The following is a 19,193-nucleotide window of genomic DNA, read 5'->3' as shown; positions in this document are numbered from 1 at the left end:
CTTCACACCGTTTCCAAAACACACACTTATTTTCATAGTGCTGACTCTGCAAACACGTATCCTAATGTTCCTTCCGTGTTATGCTTGGTCAAGGACTGCCCAGTCTCTACAGTCCAAGAAGGATGAAGCTCTACTTACATATGCATGAAAACGCTTTGAACAGTCAGAGGCGGTGCTGTATGCAGAGAGCTCTCCTCACAGCACCACATAAAGATCTCGAGCACTGATCTTCCCCAGCAGGAACGAAATACTGCACCCCACTTCCAGTTAAAAACACCAGATTTGCTTAGCCATGGACTTTATGGGGCTCCGTAAAGTTCACTCATAAATCCCTCATGGCAGCCAGGATCCTTCATGGCGCAGATGATTTACCTGACTGCTCTTTGCTCTTCTTTCTCCTCTGCTGCTGCAGCCATCTTATTCCTCCATCTCGCAAATGCTCCAGATACTCGGCTGTTCTCAAGCAGAGGCAATGGCTCAGCACAGCGGCCCTGCGGGCAGCAGAATCCCACACACAGCATCCGCACGGCACAGGGCTCATAGCAGGGCAGAAAGGTTTAACTGAGCTGTGATGGGGGACACGGTCTGGCTCCATCGGGGGCTGCAGCAGAGGGCCGCGCTGCCGGCCGGCGCTCCCAGCTGCGCGGTACTGCAGCCCCTCCTCAGGGAAACACCATGGCAGTGTGGGGCTGCGCGGCAGCAGGGACGTGGCACTGCTGTGGACCGCAGCAGTGGGACAGCACAGGCACCCTCCCCACCACATGGCACAGAAGCCATGCTTCAACATTGCAAAAATGCGCGCTTATGTAAAAATATGATCAAAGCACTGTATGCGTAGAATTTCCTGGCAATAAATCACATCAGTGGATATCTACGCTGGGTCATAAAGCTGAACAGATTCTAAACTGATTGGTAAAGTTGCTCATAAATTGTTGTTTTTAGCAAGCTGTAAACAAAAGCTGTGTAAATACCCAGTGAGCCTCGTAATGCAGCTAGATACAGAGAAGTGCTCCAGCAGGTCTGTGCTCAGAGAACATGCACTGGTTTTGGACCATGTTTGGAACTCTTTTGTTATTGCCCAGCAGAAGCGTTAGATCTGCTGCTTGAAGCACTGACAATAAAGGGAAAGAAAGGAGCAGGAAACAGCGCTGCCAGCTTTGCTGCCTGTCCTGGTTCTCCTGCTCACAGAGCTTTACATGCCTCTATGCACCTCGCTGCCATTTGCTGGGGCTGTGTGAGCCACATTCCTCCTCTGAACTGTTGGTATTTTATTTAGTTGCATTTCGCCAAAACAAAGAAAGTACACAGACATTCATGCAAAACATCCACTAAATGTAATACATCTGATAGAGACAGAAACTATGTAGGACTCCCAGACTAGATATCACAGAACAAACTGTAAGTTCTCATTTTTTTTTCTAACACCATTTCACAAAGCAACAAACGTGCCCATTTCAGCCACCTGTCCAAAGGGGAAACTGCAGCCAGGGCAGCTGGCGGGACCCCAACATCAGGCAACAGCTCTGAGAGCTTCAAACCTGCCAGGGAGAACCCCCTCACAGTGCAGGCGCATCAGGTGGAGAAGGCAGAGATATCAGCTTTGATTTCAGCTAACAGAAAGGAATCTTTGGACAGATAAGCTCCAGGACCTTTGAATTAAATGAAAGACCAGAACACTCTGCAGAATGTCTGCAATAACAGTCTCTACAGAAAATTATGAGGAACTACATAAATCCACCCTCTTCCTCTTCACACAGGCTCATTAAAGCGGTACTGACTCTCTGGGCAGCTATAATTCTGCTGAGTGATACCCTGGAATCACCCTGTCAATACCCAGTGGTGTGCTGCCTCTCCAACTATCTGTGCCCCTAATATTCCTCTCTTTGATGGGATTTGCTGACCTTTAATCTGATGCTAGTTTACTCTCATCACCGAAGTGCAAGTCAGAGAGCAATAAAATGGCAACCTCACTGATTCAAAAGGGAGAGCTAAAGCGCCACTAACTGTGAATCTAACCTTTCGTAATGGCTCTCCCCTTAAAAGGGGAAACATGAAGTGCAAGGCAGCTAAAACAAACAATATTTAATGCTGACTACAAGATTTACTGCAGCCCTCTTTGCATGGGTATTAAATTGGAACTTGAAGGCTGTAAACTGAGGAAGAAGAGAGGGATGGTGCAGGTGGAGCTACGGCTCCAAGCGGAGCTGGGCGCCCACAGCCACCGTGGGGGAGCAGCACCATGCAGCCCCGTGCTGGAAGGCGTCAGCAGGCCCTACGCAGTGCAGGATGCCACAAGCACAGCAAGGTGCACCGTGCATGAGAATGCTCCCTTCCCAGCGCGGCGCAGCTCCAGGCCCACGCACAGCCAGACTGTGGACTGCTGGCCCCTCGCACCACGCCACACCACTGTGCACAAAGCCTCAAAGCACGTGTCCATGGTGAGAGGGAAATTCAGTGGAAGTAAGGCCTACGCTAAAAATGTGGGTGCTCTTCCTCACGGAGCCACTGGGGGCTGATGCGCTGGCTCTCCCCTGTGGAGCACAGAGCAGCTTCAGCCATGCTCCAGCCAGGGTCTCATCCCACCGTGCCTGCACTGCCTGGTGGTGTCACCGGTAGCTGCAGCCAGCAGCACAGAGCTTGGGAGCAGCCAGCATGTACCACACAGCATCCTCACCTCATTCTTCATCTGTTCCATGAAAGCAGAATATCACAACTTGTAACAGGAGCCAAATTTTCCAGGGGGTGCAGGTGTTCTGTACCAGGGAGGTTCCTCCTTCTGTGGCATTGGGCATGCACAAGGGCAGCACCTCAAGTGCCAGCAGGCAGTGCCTCCAGCACCACGAGCTGCTGAGGGCAGTGACCAGAGGGACCATTGGCTGCGGGCAGCCGTGCCGCCGGTTCCACCAAGGGACCTGACATGTGCATGAAGCAAGCTGGTACAGGACACAAATCTCACGTGCGGTGTACACACAGATCAATGGAAAACACACTGAATTCACATCAGAAAGTAAAGGAGAAATTATTGCATAACAGATTTCTCTCTGGCCCTCTGGGGAATATAAAGACTGACAGCTTTGGGTTTAACAGGTGCTGCTGTAAGGCGAGCTACTTATTAATACTGCTAGGAAGGAAAAGGATGATAAAAACTATAATGTGATTAATTATTTATGTTTACAAGCATGATTTTTAGGAGCTACAGTTCATCACACGGGGCATGCAGCCTGGCCCAGCTTGGCACTTTGTGCCCCAGCCAGCAGGATGCAGGGCACGGCCCCACGCCCAACACAAATGCGTCCCCTCCATCGACAGCGGTCAGGGAGGTGCCGGCCCACCTGAACACCGTGATCCTGTTCCCTGCGGGCAGCCACGGCACAAGCATGGCCACAGCCACAGTGATGTGCACGCAGCAATCGGGGCACGAACAGCACGGGAGCGAGCATTCACAGAAACTCACAGAGACTTTGTCAAACCTAACAGGCGCTGATCAGGGGAGAGCTTTTATAAGGGACACTAAGAGATGTATCAGACGAGAGCAAGGCTGAATACAAAACAGTGTTAGTACAGAAAAGAACAAAGAAAAGGCCTGCTCCACGTAAGAACTGGTAATACATTAAAAATTTAAAACCTGGCACGACAAATCTGGATACTCCCCGCAGAAGACAACTGATATTAATGAACAGGCCTGTGCATTCATTGTCTGGGATCCCAGAGGAAAAAAATAATGCTGGTTACACTGAATTTTTTAAAGAGAAATTCTTCTCCGCACAAACAGCTCCTCCAACAATCCACCAGATTGTTCCTGGCAGGTTTAACCTTAGAAAGCATCAGAGGGCATTCAGTGGGCGGGCACCCCACTCACCTCACGCACCTCTGCGCAGGGTGCAATTCTTCAGCACGGGACTTCACCAAAGCGCTGCTTCCCCTGCTCGTGTCTATTTATTCAAGGAAAAGTGCGTGCTCAGGCACTGCCCAGCCACCCCTCTCAGCAACAAATAGAGCAGCTTCCTCAAGACAAAGGGCTTTGCTTTCTGCAACATTCAACCTGACAGCGCCAGCAGAAGGGCGAAGAACAGACAGCATGCGGCTGCACTGCCCAGGCACCACGCAGGCTGCACCACGCTGGCCTCCCAGGGATAACAGGGAGCCTCGTCCCGGCTGGGAGAGAGATGATTACTGACCACGGACATGAAGCTTTCCTACCCAAAGAGAGGGATGGGTGGCCTGTGGCAGTGCACCAGGAGCCATGGTGGTTGTGCACCCTTGGAATGACCAACCCAGCAGAGGGACTCCTAGACACGCTTTTGTTGCTAGGACACAATAACCAAAAAGTTAGGAAATGCCTAATGATGGACTCCCTCCTCCCCTAACAGACACAGTTCCAGCACTCGTCTGGAAAAAGAGCGAGGGCAGCCCTTGGGGCCATTCTCACTTGGTTGGCAATGCTGGCGTGAAAGTCTTCACGCGCAAGTTGTGCCGTGAGGATCATGCAGCCACAGAGCCACTGCCTGCATAAAATGTTGTGAGGAGCGGGGACAGAAACCGCCTGGAGCCGGCAGGAAGAGCGCTGCATGCTGGAGGGCTTGGGCAGGGGTCGGCGGGCAGCCCAGCAGCCAGGACCGGGCTGCAGGATGCTCCCGCAGCCTTCTTGCCTCAGCTCCACGTGCCTTTCCCTTCTCTGGGTACCGTGTCACAGCCGCACACTTGAGCGCACACGACAAGCAAAAGGCTCATTGTTATTGCTGTTGCCGTCGCACTTCTTAGGTGGCTGGGCGTCTGGGTGGAAACCTACCTGCCTGCAGCAAGGCGCTGCGGAAGATGCTGGGGAAGCGGCAGTTTATGCTGGGCTCATCCATGCAACATGCAATTATGCTGGGGTGAACTGTGTTATAGGGAATGCCTCGAGTTTTAAACTGTCATTAGAATATCGTGGCCTGATTTTAACAATACAGCAGCGCTTCTAATGATCTTTAAGGTAATTCGCTATTCAGACCCCAAGCAAAAGATGCAAATGTACCACTGAAAGCTCCTTATTAAACACCCACAGGCTACAGTTCTGTACAATAAGTGGTCCAGGTCTTTTTAGAACATCCTAATTAGATGAACAGAGATGCAGAAAAATGCAAAACCAGGTCATGCAGCAAAAATGTTGGGGGGAAAAAAAAGCTGCAGAACGCCCCCCTCAGCCCCTCATTAGGAACCCCTCCCCCACACCACAACCCTTATTAAATCCCAGCAGTGTGGTGATGCGGAGCCAAAGGCTTCAGCCCACCACTGCCCCCCAAACAGGGGTGACCGCTATTGTTAAAGTGAAGTTTTCAGTTTATTGCCAGGGATATGTCTAAGTGATGATATAAATAATGCTATGAATAATACATTAAGCAAAAACCCAATCTGAAATTAAATTTGCCTTGGGTTATCTCCCTTTTGCTATATACATACAGAATTATTAAGCAGTAGGCAGGGAAAATAACACTAATATCAAGGTAACACCTTCTCTCCCTTTTAGAGTGGCAAGAATTTCTACTCCTGAAAATCTGCTGTGTTAAACCAGAAACATCAGGGCAGAATTTTCCTTACCTTAACTAAGCTGATATACTTGGAGACAGGTTTCAGGGCTGATTGAAAAGGTTCTCTTTTGCACGATGCAGGCAAAGATGTTTGCTTTGGCCAGGCGCGTCTGCGTGCAAAGAAATGCGCAGCACCATTTGCAGGTGCACTGGGTTCATCAGAACCTCCTGCCTGGCCCCGCTGGGTTAATTTACTCTCAGTGCTGGGAGCTGGTCTTGCACGCACTTCATCTTTACGTCTCCAATTTAGCTCAGATTAGTACCAGCCTTTTGCTCACTGGCTGTTCAGCATTTAGCACTGACCTTGCTTTGATTTCCAAAACATTCCCACTATGGCAGTGTAAGCAGAACAGGGATGAGGCAAAATCCAGACTGGATCTGACACCAGACAAGAGAGAGGAGTGCATGCCAGCAGGGCGCACCCTGCTGCTGGGGCACCCAAATGCTGGCACACTAATGCACATCGTGGCCATCCACAGGTTGGTTCTGTCATGTGAACGGAAGATCAAAGGCAATAAACTGAGAATGAAAAATTCCTGAATTCCCTAAGAGATAAAATTACTGATTACAGATTTGGAGAGGCTGCTGAAAGGGCAATCTACTGTGCTCTTCTGAGAGTCCACAAAGTTCTGTCCTACAACTCAATCTGCCTGCGTGAGGACATTCGCACTCACTGCATTTCCACAGGTGTTCCCCAGCACCCGGCCCCACGTCTGGCTGCACGTCTCTCTGTCACCTCCTGCTGCTGCCCTGCAGGGAAGGAGAGCACCAGCCTGCGCACGCACAGCAGCGCCAAAGAGCAGCGGGCACTGCCTCGGCTTTCGTCTTGAGTTCCTGAGCCCAGCCTGGGAGTGATGCTAGAAAATAGATGGTTAATGCACTAATTATCATAATTAAGAGTTTCCAATTTAATTATAGCTGAGAATATTAATGCTGTAACATTTGTTGGAGTGCAGAAAACAAACCTTTAATGCACAGACTTTGTTCGCAAACATCTAATGGAGCCCTCCTCCACTTCGCTTGGTGCTTCAGTGCTGACACAACAGCGATAGGTTCAGATTGAAGAACTTGTCAGCAATCAGGCAGGAGGAGGCTAATTAGCTGGCAGGTTAATGAGTGTGATGGCTCTTGACAGCATTTTGTTACAGCCTCTACTGTATTTAAACAATAAATGATTATTACTTAAACACAGTGGAGACAGTCTTACCAGGCGAGCTAGACTATCTATTTATTGTCCTAAAAATGAGACTAATTTCTTAGCGGAAAGAAAAAAATGTAAAACTTTGGATGATTACCGTCTCACCTCTGAATTTCTGAGGTATTTTGTTAGGGAAGGACAACAAAGGTTTTAAAAGTCCTTGTGCTCTCCATGAGACTGCTCTACACAACATCACCAAATGCCTGAATCCTGGGTGGCTACAAGATACAAATGGTAGTGATGCAATTTAAAGACCTACCTTGTTTGCCAGCCATAACAAAAGGCAGGCACGGCAAAATCACCTTCACTTCAGCCTGCACGTTGAGCCTTAACCCCATGTGCTGTAGGTGCTGGGGATGCTCCACAGGCACCGCCTTCAGGCTCAGACTGGGCTCTCTATTTCCTCTCCTCTGGTAGTTGGGACTTGAAAACAGGTGGTGAAGTAGAGGAATATCTCTATGGAGAGATTAATCCATTTCTCTGGCCCGGTAAGGGGGGGGCGCCTCATAGCAGTCTTGCAATCCATAAACATAATGACAGTGTGGACATAATGTGTGTCGACATCCAAAAAACCCGGAAGTGCATAAAGACAGTGCCTTTCCCACAGAAAAGCAGGCAGGATGAACCGCTGGCTGCAGGCTGAGCTGTATTTACAGGACAGCCAATTGCAAATACGTGTCCAGAAAAACCTTATCTGAAGAGAATTAAATTGAATCCATAGCTGTGTAATAATAAGGGAGGGTTATTTCAATTTAATATTTAGTGTTCCCTAGGAATTTGTACATAAGCATGGAAGAAACAAAAGGCCTCACCTGCTGAGACTAATAACATTTTCGAAATTATTTTTGCATACATGAAAATGATTTGTGTCCCTCCGTGCTGCTGCTGAACATGTGAATAAAAATAGAAAAGGCAGTGAACTCCTGTCTAACCCTTAATATCGTCCCCTACATGTTTTGGATTCAGAACCCCACGAGGCAGGCGGTGCCCCCACAGCACCCATGGGCACAGCCGGGGCCGCAGCTCCGCCAGCAGCACCCATGGGTGCCGCCCACAGCCCCACTGCCTGCCGGGCTGGGCGCACACGAAGCCAAGCGCTGCCACACAGCACCACCTGAATTCTGAGCCCCGCTCCCACTCCTGCCAGTATCAGTAGAGCACAGAGATGGCTCGCTTGCATCACCAGCATGTGAGCATTCATCACGCGGGAGACACGCATGGCCTGCAATCAGCACAAAGCACGGAGCCACGTCAAGCCCAAATCAGAGCTGCGTTCTGCACACCTCGCCGAGGCAGCAGACGGCTTCCTTCCAGAGCTGAGGATCTGAAGATCGCAGTGCTCTACTCAATATGGATGGCTTTGCAAATATACAGGATCCAGCAACCACACAAGCTTTCCCTACAAAGCTTTTGAATACCTCAGCTCAATGGGACTTACCTAAATTTTATTCTTTTACATTAAAATATTAATAGCATTTGATAGAGCAATCATAACCCCACACCATTCCAGGAGAGGCTGGCATCTGGCAAAAATCACCAGGCTCTCTAGCTGTTTAAATGAGAATATTCTTCAGTCTGAAAAATTATTTATAGAGGGTTTTTTTACTACCCTTGTATACTGCAATGTTATTTCCTTTCCCACACACTAGCAAAGTCCATTTTCACAACTGCTATAAAGCGGCATGTTCACAGCTAGTAAAACAACTCAATAAATAGCCTCACGAAGCTATAGCTGTCTCATATCCTTTCCTCAATAAAAACAGAGGTGAACTGCTTATTTTCAGCAGCACACTATAAGAAGACAGAAGCATTATGACTGCTCATACATTCTGACTATCATTTGCCACAAGCTATATCTGTCAGCATTAAATAAAGCTGCATTATAAATGTAAACAAAACACCCACATCTACAAAATGAGCTGTCCGCCATTGCTAGAGGCATGAATTGAACCCGCTTATTGACTCAGCTTGCTCTTTTTATTTATTCTTCTACAAAGACATGCATTTACTTTACCCTACAAGCATAGTGGGTTTAGGGGTGGCAACTTGTCTCCCGCACGAGCTGAAAAGGCAGGTTGGTGACAAATGCAGATCTTAATGGGAACACCATTAGGTGGGCAAACATTGAACTATTATTGAAAAACTGATTTATTTTAAAAGGTTATCCTAGACCAAAACACTACATCATAAATAATTTGCAGGATCAGTCAAGTGGATTTATACTTAGGATTTTTTTTTAAAAGGTAATTCATTGCAATCAAATAATAATGCCAGTTTGAGAGGAATTACACTCAAATATCAGCTGCTCAGAATTTACGGTCTGAAGAGGTTAAAAGGTGCTCAGCTCTACAGCAACACACATCAGGCTTGTTCACTGACAGCAGCTGTACATCTTCCTCGACCACAAGGAAGTTCTGTCCCTGCCAGCCCAGCCGCGGTGCCAGCAGCCTGCAGTGGGGCCAGCAGCACTGCGAGAGCCAGGGCTGACGGGGCTGTGGGACCCGGGGGACCCAAAGGTCACGAGGTGCCCGGCCACGGGGAGAGCAGCCTCTGCTGGGGGGAAATGGAACAAGGTCGGCTGTGAGCCAGATGAGGAGCTGCCGGAGCACTCGGAGCCACCAGGACAGAACTCCAGTTGCACAAAAACAGTGCGCGTTCCCCAATTAATAGCTGTGATACATTATTTATATAGATGTTCGCACTTTTGCAGAGAAGGGAAAATAACTGTAAATAATGCATTTGGTAAGGGAGAAAGGATGCTTTTTTCAAAACAGGCTACATAAGCAGGAATCATTTTGCAAGAATCGCAAACAAATCATGAGGTCCCATTTCTCCAGCCGAACCGCAAAGTCTGCCAACCTCCGGACTGAATCCAGAGGCACAGCCTTCGTCGGATACAGGCGGCCTGGAGGCAGTTCCCACGATATCCCCCCATCTGGCTCTTCTCCCTCGCAGCCTACAGCAAACTGCTCTGAGACAGCTTTTCTTCAGCGCGGGGCCACAAGCGGCGCAGCTCTGACCTCACGCAGGGCACGTTTTGAATGGGGGTCTCCAGCAGCCCCGTGGTCGCCGCATGGTGCTGCACTTCCCTTTCTCTCCTGAACTCCGGCAAAGCAATTCAAAGGTGACTTCAGAAAGGGAGAGTGAAAGCAGGAGTTAAGCAATTCGATGACGTTGGCACAAGTGCTCCCGCTACACGGGGCATCCCTCATGAATGGACAGGAACAAGTGTTCCACTGTTTCACATCATCCATTCTTCTGGAGGTAGATATTAATTATTCCTGCTTCTCCATTTTAAGATAAGCTTGTTAACAAGAAATTATAGGGTTGCTGGGAGCAGCTATCCGTTGGGTTGCCTGAATCGGAGTTTATGATGTTTACAGAGAAAAAGAAAATCAGTGTAAGGAGTAGCAGAGAGTAATTAATGAATCGTGGTGTGGAATCTCCACTTCCAACCTCCATTTAAATCAAATAAAGCTTGGCAGTGCCAGAGTAAATCAAGGGGCAGCCACCAGGGAGAGAGGATCAGCAGAGGCATTACAGCCCGATCCAAACCTGTGCTTCACCCAAGCTCCTGCGATTATTACTTGTGCAAAGCAAATATTCAGCCTCCAACCCTAAATCATTTCAATTCCTATTTCCAAGTATAATTTAATCTTTTTCAGTGACACTTGATGCTTACTTCATCACAGCATAATGACAGATTAAAAAGTTGTTGAATTAAATATTAAAGAGGACTTCAGGCAGTTCTGCATTTTTAAGGAATAACACAGATTGGAGATGAAATGAGAAGCCCAAATGCATATTTTATTCCAAAAGGAAAGAATACATATATTTTTCCTCCAGGCCACCTACTTTGTAATAAAACATAGGGCAGGTTTTTATTTAGTGGATAAAAGCATGATATAGTGTTATAGGATTCATATCGCCGTAAACTGGCACCACGCGATGGTGTCAGAGCTGATGACACCACACGATCAAACACAGCCCTTTGTTGAATACATGCATGTATCTGTGCCACGTATCTCTACTGGGTGCAACTCCATGGACTCATTTACAATATTTTCATTAGACTACTTAAGCACAATTTATTGACTCTCAGATGTGAAAGTTTATCTTGTGATGACACCTCCTGCGTGACACCGAAGTGCAGAATGCAAAACATAATTTAAGCTATTATTGAAATATAAATCACTCCAAGGAAAATTATGTCAGGATATGAATAAAAAAGTCACTTTAAATTTCAACTGCAGTTTAAAGCGTCTGAAAGTCCTGAAGATATATGGAGGCGACAACAAGTTCCGAACTTTAGAAGAAACCTCCGGGCGCTGCTGAAGAGCCCCGACCCGTTCCATCGCAACGCAGCCTTAGGAGGTCTGGCTTTTCGTTTAAAGGATCGAAGATCTCACCTTCAGCACTCTACACCGACGGCAGCGGTTCCCTCCCGACCGCACGCCACACCTCCGGCAGCGCCCGGCTCCCACGCGCGCCTCCCGTTCCGCGTCGCACACGACGCACCGCAGGAGGAGCCGGGGCTCCGCGTGCCGCCAGCCGATCCGGTGAACTCAGAGCCGCCACCCGCACGTGGCCCGGCCAGACCCGCGGCGCCCCGGTGCCAGGCGGCGGGGCTCAGGGGCAGCACGAGGCGAACAGCCCGGCACGTCTGCGGGTGAACGGGCTGCGCTGGGGCCCGGCGCGCTCCCGGCAGCGGGGCGGGCGGAATTCCCGAGGTGCGAGGAGCCGTTTTCAACCATTCGTGCCGGCCCCGAGCGGCGGTGCCGCTGCGCCGCGGGAGCCCCGGGCGCCTGGAGCAACGCGAAGCGCCGAAGGCGGCCGCGGCTCCCATCGCCCCGCAGAGCCGCCCTGCGCGCTGTCCGAGGCACCGCGGCCGCGGCCTAACCGCGAGGGCCTCGCCGGCCGGGCCGCCATGTGCCGCCCGACGAGTGGGGTGTTATTAATTATTATTGCTGCCATTAATACCGAGGGGATCGCGGCGGTCTTTTTGTCCGCGCACCGCTCTGCCTTTAAGCCCTCAGCCGCAGCACAATAACGGCGGGTGAGCCGACGAGAGAAATGCCATTGTTCCTCTCCGGGCTGAGCGCGTCCTGCTCCCATGTAAATGAACTTAATGCTCTTCATTCAGGCGCACTCGGAGGGTTCTCATTTACTGCCTCTCTCTCTGTGACAGCATTTTCTCACCAGCCCTGACTGCATAATTAATGCAAATGCAGCCTTAGTGTCATGAGCCGGGCTCCTTTGGTTTACTTTGGTACGACACTTACAGAGGAATATTAACTAGAGAAAGCAGCATCACAACAGGGGTGGAAAATCAGCCTGTCAGGGACTCATTCCAAATGCCACGGAAAGGAGAGCGCCTTCAAGATTGTTTCATCAAGGTGATTGAGAACAAAAACTACTGAGGAAAATGCGAGCTTACATTTATGAGCTTCTGCACATACATTATTTATATCACCAGAACCTATAGGAATGTTATTCCCGAGCCCACACGTACAAAGACGATGACGGGGCTACGGATGGCACTTGGAGCACTCGGAGCACATGGAGCACACAGAGCACACGGAGGAGCACACAGCACACAGAGCAGCACACAGAGCACACAGAGGAGCACACAGAGCAGCACACACTGCACACAGAGCACACAGAACAGCACACAGCACACAGGGGCACACATAGCACACAGAGGAGCACACATAGCACACAGAGGAGCACACAGAGCACACGGAGGAGCACACAGAGCACATGGAGGAGCACACAGAGCACATGGAGGAGCACACAGAGCAGCACACACAGCACACAGAGCATACAGAGCAGCACACAGAGGAGCACACAGCACACAGAGGAGCACACAGAGCACACAGAGCAGCACACAGAGCACACAGAGGAGCACACAGAGCACACAGAGCAGCACACACTGCACACAGAGCATACAGAGCAGCACACAGAGCACACAGCACACAGCAGAGCACACAACACACAGAGGAGCACACAGCAGCACACACAGCACACAGAGCACACAGAACAGCACACAGCACACAGGGGCACACAGAGCACACAGAGGAGCACACGCGCTGCCCACAAATCGCTGCAGGATCATCCCAAGCGCCCACACCGCAAGGTCGGTGGCTGAAGCTCAGCCAGCCCAGGCAGGGCTAATCCTGCAGTCTAATCCTGCCTGTTCCAATCAAAATGGGCTTTTTCTTTCCCGGCAAACTGACAGCAGTTCTGCGCTGAACACACGAGAATTAAAGGAGGGAGTGGGGTTCAGCTGTGTTATCTGACTTTGCACCCAGAGTGTGCTGTTCTTCCAACACACTGGAAATGTTTATTCAGATTAATTCTGCTTGTGTTTTACTCCCAGATAGAGCACTGTCTTGTATTTCTGATCTGTAACAGAAGTAAATTTCAAGTGCTATTTGTTTATTTTGCTTTGCTGTTTGTTCTTTGGTTACACTGAAAGACACCTTGTTTTTCTAAATCCGGGGATTTTTGCATAATCTCTCTTCTTTGCCTCGTACTTCCCAGCGCGCTGGCGCTGGTGAGAGCTGGTCAGAACTCTGCCCCTTCCCAACTGTGAATATGACGGCTCACAGAGACATGCGTCAGATTCCTTTCTCCTCCTCCCCCCATCAGTGCTAATTTAAAAAGCGTGAGAATTTTAGCAGTAATAAGCACGGGCTCCGCTTATCTCTCCTGTGCTGGAGGCTCTGGGTCATCCTTGCAGCCTCACCACCGTATCCATACAGACCCCAAACCAAGCCTCGTTTGTACGGAATCTGAAATTCCTGATGATCCTCCAAACATAAACTTTAACAAAACCAGCACGCAGCACCGTGCAGCCTACATTAAGCCCTACAATCCGCTGACACCGACTCCTGAGTCAGGCAGAGCCGGCTCTCGCTCGGTTCGCTCCCCAGCGAGCAGACAAGCGGGCGCTGCCGGGGACGCGGGGCCGACCTGCGGTGTGACTCCGCCAGGCCGGCGGCGTTCTGCCACCTGCGCGCCTCCGGGGCCACGCGGCGCAGCCACAGCGCCTTTGTCTGAGCCCGGCGCCCCAGAGAGCGGCCGCCCCGACGCTCCGCGCAGCTCCGCAGCAGAGGGAGCTCCGGGCTGCGGGCGGGCAGCGATGCGGCCGCAGCTCCTGCCTGGGGCTGCCGGGACGCCCGGCAGATTACACCGCCTAGGGACAGCGCTCCTCCTTCCTTTTCTTCTCGCAGTCTCTCCGAGCCAGAAGCGTCCTGTGCGCCCCAGACCAACCTTTACCTGCTTTGCTCCCGTTAATGCAATTAGCAGAGGCAGCTGCCGCTCGCCGCGCGAGGATGTCGGCGGCCCCGTGGGGCACGGGTGGCCAAACAGCCCCCGCCACCAGCGGCCCAGCTCGGCCTTAATTGAATGCACCGCCACTGAAAATAATACCTTTATCCCTCTAATGTACCACACAACCGACCGGATCAAAATGAACATGCCAGTCAAACGGTTTATTTTAGACAGGAAACAGCCCCGCAGACCATTATTACAAATTAAAGGTATTACACTGAAGTCATTTTTAATCCCTTATAAATGAATAACCCTTCTGCCAACATTAAATCATCCTCTTCTGCAGAAGTCACATTTCCTCTTCGAGGCGCAGGATGCGTTCTGTGCAGCCCTGCCGGCTCACACCGCACCGGGACGCCGCGCTCCCACAGATCGCACGTGCGCACCTTCACAGGGCAGCGCCGCCTCACCGCATCCATGAGCAACAATGCCACTTTATTTTCTGCAGTCGGCACGAAGGAGATTATTTACACTCAGCCTCATAATCCTCGCACCAGCTGCGGAAGATGGCAAACCGCAATGTGCAGTGCAGAAATGCCGCACATCGGCAGCGCGAGGCGGGGGCTCCCATCCCTGGTTTGACCAAGTGGAATGTGAGTCTGGGCAGCCAGCAAGTTCTGACAACTTTTAGCATAACCACACAACGTCCATTCCGGCACAGCTTTAATAGGGCATCAATACTGTCATTTTAAACTTGGGATCGGTACCCAAATGTGCTATAAATGGGAAAATCCCTTGTGATACCAGTGTGAAACATGCAGCTCATTGATTTTGTTCTTGATGGTCTGCTATTAAACTAGCGAACATGCTGACCTTGTGTGCAAAGGCAGAATAGTGTGCATGCAACATAAAGTTGAAAAACAGCTTTAAAATGACTGTTTAAAACTGTAGACTACAAACCTTAAAATACAGACAACCCTTCCATAGTTTATTTTAAATTGGCAACCACAATTTAACAAGCTATTCTAACAAAGGATTAGCATAGCATGTGCTTTTCTTTAGCCATCAATTATGACACAGGGTAATGCAGGGCACAACTTAAGTGTCAAATTACAATATGCCGTACAAAACCACTCTGCAACGCTGCCTTCTGTTTGCTTAGCAATTACTGCAGGCAGCACAGCCGCCAGGACAGCCTCGGCCAGAATCCTCCCGGAGAGCTGCTCTGCCTGCACACTGCCTGCTGAGCGCCGAACGCTGCCCGCTTCCTTGCCACATTTGTCCCGTCCGTATGAAGACAAAACACGCTCTTCATTTTTATTTAATTTTATGGTGTACTTTCAAATAAAATTCAAGTGCATGTCTTCACTGCAGATTCCGTTAGATAAACATTTTTCTAAAAATAAATTTATTCAATATTATTTCCATAGGATGAAAACAGCAATTTGCATTTAGCTCAATGGCAGTTTCAGATACTTGATCTGAGGCATAAAATTAACAGTTTGATTAATTTCAAATACGGGATGATTGCACGCGGATATGATGTAGGCTCAATATACAATGCTAAGAAGATGTGTGGATAATTTAGCGTGATTTAAAATCTTATCTTCACATAAATCAGTCATACTTACAAATTCCTGCCTTACGAATTGAAAAAAATAGTAAGAATTATATGTATTTTAAATAAGTAAGTTTTTATTATCGTTGTCATGCGAATATAGATTGTGTTTCACAGCACCAGGGAGGGGCAGCCCCGCTGTCGCTATTTTTTCTCTTCTGCTGTCCTTTCTCTGCATTTGCCTAAAGGCTCTCAGTAAATTACACTCCAAGTAAATGACTGTAATTTACCCGCTGAATTCCCTTGTTCAGGAAAAGCACACACCACACATTCCAGCGTTTCCACAGCTCAAATTTACCATTCTCGATGTCAAGAACAATCCACGGGCAGTAATTTGAAACTGTTTGAGCCTTCAAATAAGGGAAATTAGAAATGTTTTGAGAGCTAAGATTTTCGGTGAGGAGATAAAACCTGATAAAATCTGTAACCGTTCAATTCTTCCTCCTTTAGATTTATAAACAGAGCATTAGAGGCAGCGCCAGGACAGACCCCGAGCCCAGCACAGCGCGGGCGGCGCGGCACGAGGAGCAGGACTGGCCGTGGAAGGGCAGGGCTCCGGCGAGCCAGCAGCAGCCCCAGCACACGGCGGCCCGCCGGCCATCAGGGCACGGCTCCATGCAGCGCCACCGCGGCCACACATCTGGGCAGGCCTCGAAACGAAAATATTCTATAAAACAGGATTTTAATTACCATCCAGAGCGATTAAAGCCGAGAAATCCACACGCGCTGGTGATGAATGATCCGCGCGGCAGCGGGAAGGTTCCGGGCCGTGACAGATGCGCCGTGTGAGCACAACTGCCTCCGCACCGCGCCGCACGCGGCCGCCGCCCGCACGCCCGTAACCGAACCGCCGATTTCGCTCCGTCTGAAGGCAGGTTTTCATACGGCGTCACTGTTATAAATCCTCATTATCCTAAATAAAATTACAGCACTTTAAACATTTCCAGGGAGAACATTCTCTCTTCTAAACAACTACCTTAGCGAGTAATAGGAAGCAATATGGTTGCACTTGTGTCACAGTTGGAAGTCTTTTTAAACTGTCGCCCTGCTAGCAAACCAATTCTACATATTAAAATGAATGGATTGCTTATTTCAAGGGGAAAAATCATTTATAAAATCAAGACCGTTATTAAGATACTGTGACTTATTTCCACTCTGAAGTGCACCAGAAACAGATAAATGCAGCAACCTATGCACACTGAAACGTCTTTTTCTTCTTTTTTTGACGCCACAATTTTCTTTTCCAAATGAGCCATCCATGCGTACAAGTGAATTAAAAATTGATCTTGATCCCACGTACCAGGAGCTGAATTTTTTTCACGTTTCCGCGCCACAAACAGGCGCGGGTCCGGCACAACCCGACTGCAGGCCGTCACTGCGAGGCGCCAGGGCTCCCGCAGCGCCACCCGCACCGCAGCGGCGCTCACACAGCGCGGCGCCACCGCCGCCAGCACGCCTCCGCATGGCGCCCCACCTCACCGCCGTCCTCCCGGCCTGAAATACTGCCTGGTCCGGCCACAGCGCCTCTTCATCCAGGACCCTTTAACAGATTAGTTGTTTGCACTAAATCTAATCAGAGGTTCAGTTAACACACCGCAGCAGGTTTGGGAGCGTGCACCTTGTAGTCGCTGAGTAAATTACAGGAACCCTGTAATTTGATGAGAACGTGTGGGCATTCTTCCATAAACTCATAAATTACTGATTGCTTTTGGTAGGTTCCATTGATACTAATGTGCGCTTCCCTCCACGTCTCTGCCCCAGATTGTTGCTGGCACAAACATCGCCACTTGGAAGCCCAGTAAATTACTGAAACATGTTTAATCATGGGGTTTAAAAACTTCGCGTGCTAATGACGGGGAAGGTTGCTGCTCCTGAGCTGCACAACAGCCGCGCTGTGGGTTGCCCGGGGCAAAAGGCTCCTAGCACGGATCTGCCTGCGACGGATCTGCCTGCGAGAGCGATGGTGTTGTTTGGGATGAGCACGTGAGATGTTCTGGGATGAGATTTTCTGCGTGCAAACTGATCCCTGACAGCGCTTCCCTCCTCCTCCCGCATGGTGCCACTGCCCAGAGCAGAGCACACTGCAGACACCGACCCTCGTGCAAACTTCATTTGGAGGAGCAGGCAGCTAATAATAAAGCAATTAGCTCCTCGACTAAGAAGCCAGTTTTGCTGCTGTCTTTTTTTTAATTACTGAAAATTTCTCCATCTATTTCAAGCCCTTCGTAGGATCTGTTTTCATAATTGCAAACCTGGATAAATTGTTCCTAGAAGTTGAACCACGGCCGATGCCAGCAGAACCTATGAACACATAAAAGCTTCAGTTCCTAATGTCACTATCAAGCCAAAAACAATTACACCCATTTGAATTATGGCAACCAATAAACTTAGATAATCACCATATGCAACATAACGTTTTGGCACTTGAACTAAAAACTCTTGTAGACAACTAAAGATTGCTGCTAATGTTGAGCATTCTTGTCCTACCCAAGGCTGCCAATAGAAATGCCAAAGCTGCTGAATACTGCTCATCCCCGTAATGTTGTCAGTGAATGGCACATTCACACAGCCCCCAATCCTCTCTTCCCAGGCATGGTCTTCTCCAGCTGCAGCTTAATTTCCTGTGACTTGCCTAATTACTGTAATTAAGGATTAATTGCCATTAATTATTCACACATAAGCTCATCGCAAATCATGGGGTAAATGTCTTATGAAAGCTGCCATACAAGCCATGTATAAACACACTGGGATGCTCCAGGCAGGAGAATCTATCACTCAGCCCTGAAGCAAATCTCTGTGCTTCTCTTACAAAAACAGCTATAACTCTCAGAAACTCGACAGTCTTTCCAGGTAAGCATTAGGTTACAAAGCATGTTTTCCTGTGGAAGCCACAACGGTTTTATTAGTACTATAAATGCTGTTTTATCTTTCCAACTGCTATTTTTATGTTTCCATTTTTATTCTACGGTGCTCAGTTTAGGACAAGCATTTGCTCGGAGGAGGAACGTTTGCAGTCGCTGCTCCCCCGCCTGCTCCACGCAGGGCTGGCGGCCCGGTGCTGTGATGGGAGCAGTGCACCAGCAGCCACCCCAGCTCCGCAGCGGCCGCAGGACTGCGCCGGAGCCCCGCGCTCCCACGACGGCCCAGTGAAGCAGCGCACGCTGAGGGCTCAGCAATGAGAACCTTCATGAGGGCGGCCCTCCCTGCAACACGGGGCCGGGAAAGCAGAGCCCGAAAAACAGCGGACAGGATGGAGAACTAAACTGGGACCACTACCAAAATGAGCCCAGCATTTCGCTCGTTGGCTCCACGGTTCCTCTTCTTTGTTTCATCCGCCCTTGCCATCCACTTCCAAAGCCCGCGGTGGGAAGAGGCAGGCTTCTTTGTTAGCACGGCAAGGCAGCAGGCGGGGGGGCACACGGCGGGACACGACCCCCTCCCAAACATGGCCCCCCCAGCCCCTTTGGCGCCGGGTTCAAGCAGCAAGAAGTGGACTTTGCAGAGGAACTGCAGCGGCGCGGTGCTGCGGAGCGCT

General features: G+C 49.7%; 1 protein-coding gene across 6 annotated transcripts in view; it reads right to left on the bottom strand.

Annotated features, from left to right (window-relative positions):
• Positions 1 to 19,193, bottom strand: part of PBX3 (PBX homeobox 3) — a 94,221-nt gene that overhangs the window by 24,628 nt on the left and 50,400 nt on the right. Inside the window, exon 2 of one of the 6 annotated variants that reach the window (XM_052667434.1) lies at positions 16,349 to 16,571. The exons of the other annotated variants lie outside the window; for them this stretch is intronic. Within the exon in view, the coding sequence (XP_052523394.1) occupies positions 16,349 to 16,541 (193 nt within the window). The 5' untranslated portion in view covers positions 16,542 to 16,571. The remainder of the gene's footprint in view (positions 1 to 16,348; positions 16,572 to 19,193) is intronic. 6 annotated transcript variants of the gene reach the window in all.

The sequence above is a fragment of the Tympanuchus pallidicinctus genome, unplaced genomic scaffold (assembly GCF_026119805.1).
Source record: "Tympanuchus pallidicinctus isolate F22 unplaced genomic scaffold, pur_lepc_1.0 scaffold8, whole genome shotgun sequence".
NCBI lineage: Eukaryota > Metazoa > Chordata > Aves > Galliformes > Phasianidae > Tympanuchus > Tympanuchus pallidicinctus.
Note: the sequence above shows the minus strand (reverse complement) of the source record. Positions and strands in the feature narration are given on the sequence as shown.